The sequence below is a fragment of the Propithecus coquereli genome, unplaced genomic scaffold, assembly GCF_000956105.1.
Source record: "Propithecus coquereli isolate 6110/MARCELLA unplaced genomic scaffold, Pcoq_1.0 Scaffold568, whole genome shotgun sequence".
Lineage (NCBI taxonomy): Eukaryota > Metazoa > Chordata > Mammalia > Primates > Indriidae > Propithecus > Propithecus coquereli.
This window is the reverse complement of record NW_012151596.1, coordinates 386,243-388,703: the sequence shown is the minus strand read 5'-3', so window position 1 is coordinate 388,703 and position 2,461 is coordinate 386,243. Positions and strand designations below refer to the sequence as shown.

At 41.3% G+C, this 2,461-nt stretch overlaps 1 protein-coding gene across 1 annotated transcript in view; it reads left to right on the top strand.

Moving 5' to 3' along the window:
• Positions 1-2,461, top strand: part of LOC105821316 (disintegrin and metalloproteinase domain-containing protein 32-like) — a gene marked incomplete at its 5' end in the record, with an annotated part of 177,515 nt that overhangs the window by 172,351 nt on the left and 2,703 nt on the right. The window contains one exon of the mRNA XM_012658013.1: positions 526-676. Coding sequence (XP_012513467.1) covers positions 526-676 — 151 coding nt within the window. The remainder of the gene's footprint in view (positions 1-525; positions 677-2,461) is intronic.

The window sequence follows — 2,461 nt, the reverse complement described above, 5'->3', positions numbered from 1 at the left end:
TTCATTTCTGCTTTGCTTTTGTGACTTCTTTTTGGGGGGTTTCTATTTTCTCTTGTATTTCATTGAGCTTCCTTATAATCCATATTCAAAATTCTTTATCTGTTATTTCAATCTTTTTGTTTAGTTTTGTATTCATTTGTAAGGAGTTTTTGTTTTCTTTTGGGAATGTCCTTTCACTTTGATTTTTCATATTTCCAGATTAATTTCGCTGGTTCCTTCTCATCTGACCTCTCCATCCAGAGCTGAGCTTGCTAGGGCTGACTTATGGACCTGTCTCCGAGTCCCCAAATGCTGGTCTCTAACCATGCCAAGGAGAGAAATGCCTGTCCTGAGTTGCCTCTGGGGTGCTCTAGCAGGTTTGATGAACCTCTTGGGTCATACAGCTCTGATGGCTTCCCTCTCAGTGACGATTTGGCTGGGATCATGACCCACAGCAGAGAGATAGGCCCCTCTGCATGAAGCATGCTCATGGTTGCTATGGGGTGTGGAGGGGCCGTGCTTTCTCTGCACTGCTTTCACGTCCAGCGGGAGTGCCAGGTTCTGCCCAACTGTCCAAGCTGCCATCAGGTGATCTTGCAAAATGCCACTGAGGTGGTTCCGCTCTCAGTTGTGGGCTCAGGCAGCAATGTGCTCCCACCACATAGAAACAGGCTTCTCAGCACCGAGCCTTCTCAGGGTTGGTGTGGGTGGGGAGGGGCCATGGCTATAAGCAGGCTTGAGCCAAAATTACTTTCTGTAATGCCAGGAATGGAGGAGGTGCAGAGGAGGAGGTGTAATGTCAGATCTCAAGTCTTTCATGCCACTCTCCCAGGGGATGAGAGTTTAGTGCCCCGCTCCTCCCCAGAGTCACCCAAGTGGGGGAGAGGATTGCCCCTTACCCTTTCACTGGGCTCCAGGCCTCTCTGGATGTGGCTTGTTCCACTGTCCTCTCTTCTCTCTCTCAGTCTTTTGCAGTTTCACAGCTCTTCTTGGTGGGGTTCCCGGTCACCTCTGCTGTCTCTCCCTGTAATCCTCACTGAGCAGCAATTGTTCTCCACTTTCCTCAGACTAAACTTCTACCCTTCAGCCAGGACATTCTGAGAAGCTATGTCTCTAGTTGACCTTCGTGGCTCCCTCCTCAATAGAATTTTTTAAATGGATGAAAAGTAAATGTGTGTGCATAGCTTAGTTGAACTTTCTAGTCTATTTCTTGATAAAATATACAGGATCATCTTGCCAAGAGATTAAGATATCATCTTACCAAGAGAGATTAAGATATCAAAAATTTCCAAGCACTAATTATTTTCTGAAACTTAGTATCCAGAGGGAGTGGATTCATTTACTTAATATTTTCAGCCCAGACTACCAGACTCAGGGTCTATCACACGTGTCCAGTCTTATGGATACACCACTGTCTTTTGCTCCTAGAAAATTTCCTTTCAGATGGTACATTTATTGTTATGATTGTTAAACAAAGAAGATAGAAATGGTGGTAACCTGAGAACAGCTTTTGTGCATTGTAATTTGGGAAAGAACATTTCAGACAGAAAAATACAGCAAATATTATGGCACCATATTTAGATGAATTTGATTTGTTCAAGAACAGAAAAAGAGGAGCATGACTAAAGTGTACTAAATCAGGCTAAGTAAAGACCATGGTAAGAAAACTGGATTTTATTCTTTGTGTAATGTGTAGAGATATTTAAGTAAGAGTCTGACATCTGATTTTTACTTTTAAAAAGAGCGTTCTGATTTGTGATATGGCAAATGTATTATGAAGAGTGGAGAATACAAGCAAGGAGTTGATTAGAACTCAGCATACTAGAAGAGAACTGACGATAGATAGCTCAGGATAGAATGGTAGCTACATAAAATGTGAGAAGTGATCATGCTCAGGCTGTATTCAGGAGGTAATGTCCATAAGACTTGGATGGTAGAGGCAGGTAGTGAGAGGATAAAAGAAAGGATGATTCCTAAATATTGGCCTGAACATCTGCAGTATGAAGCCTGGGGGTAAACCAGAATTTTGTTTGAGGATATGTTAAGTTGAAAATGCCTATTAGTCAAAGATGAGATGAGTTAGATATCAGGTTATGAAAGCTAAAACTTTACCTATCATCTCAGTGGTTCCTTTTATTCAAGTTGATAGGGAGTGAACTTCCATTACACTTAATTATTTCTGATAGTTGTCAGGGAGTGTAACATTAAACTCTTAATGCTCAATATTTATGAAGAATTACTTAAGTTATTTGCAATAATTTTCCAACATTTACTGCCCCAGTGCCATCCATGCACAACTGTCTCTGAAAGTGCATCCACTATTTTAATGCACTTCAGAGCATTTGATAATAGGGTACAGGGAATCTAAATATTACTTGGACCATGGAAGGGCAAATTCTATTAGTAAATTTGGTCATTACACTGGGTTTAAGGGGAAAATTTAACATGTGACTTCACATTTGCAAAGTGCTGACCTTTTAGT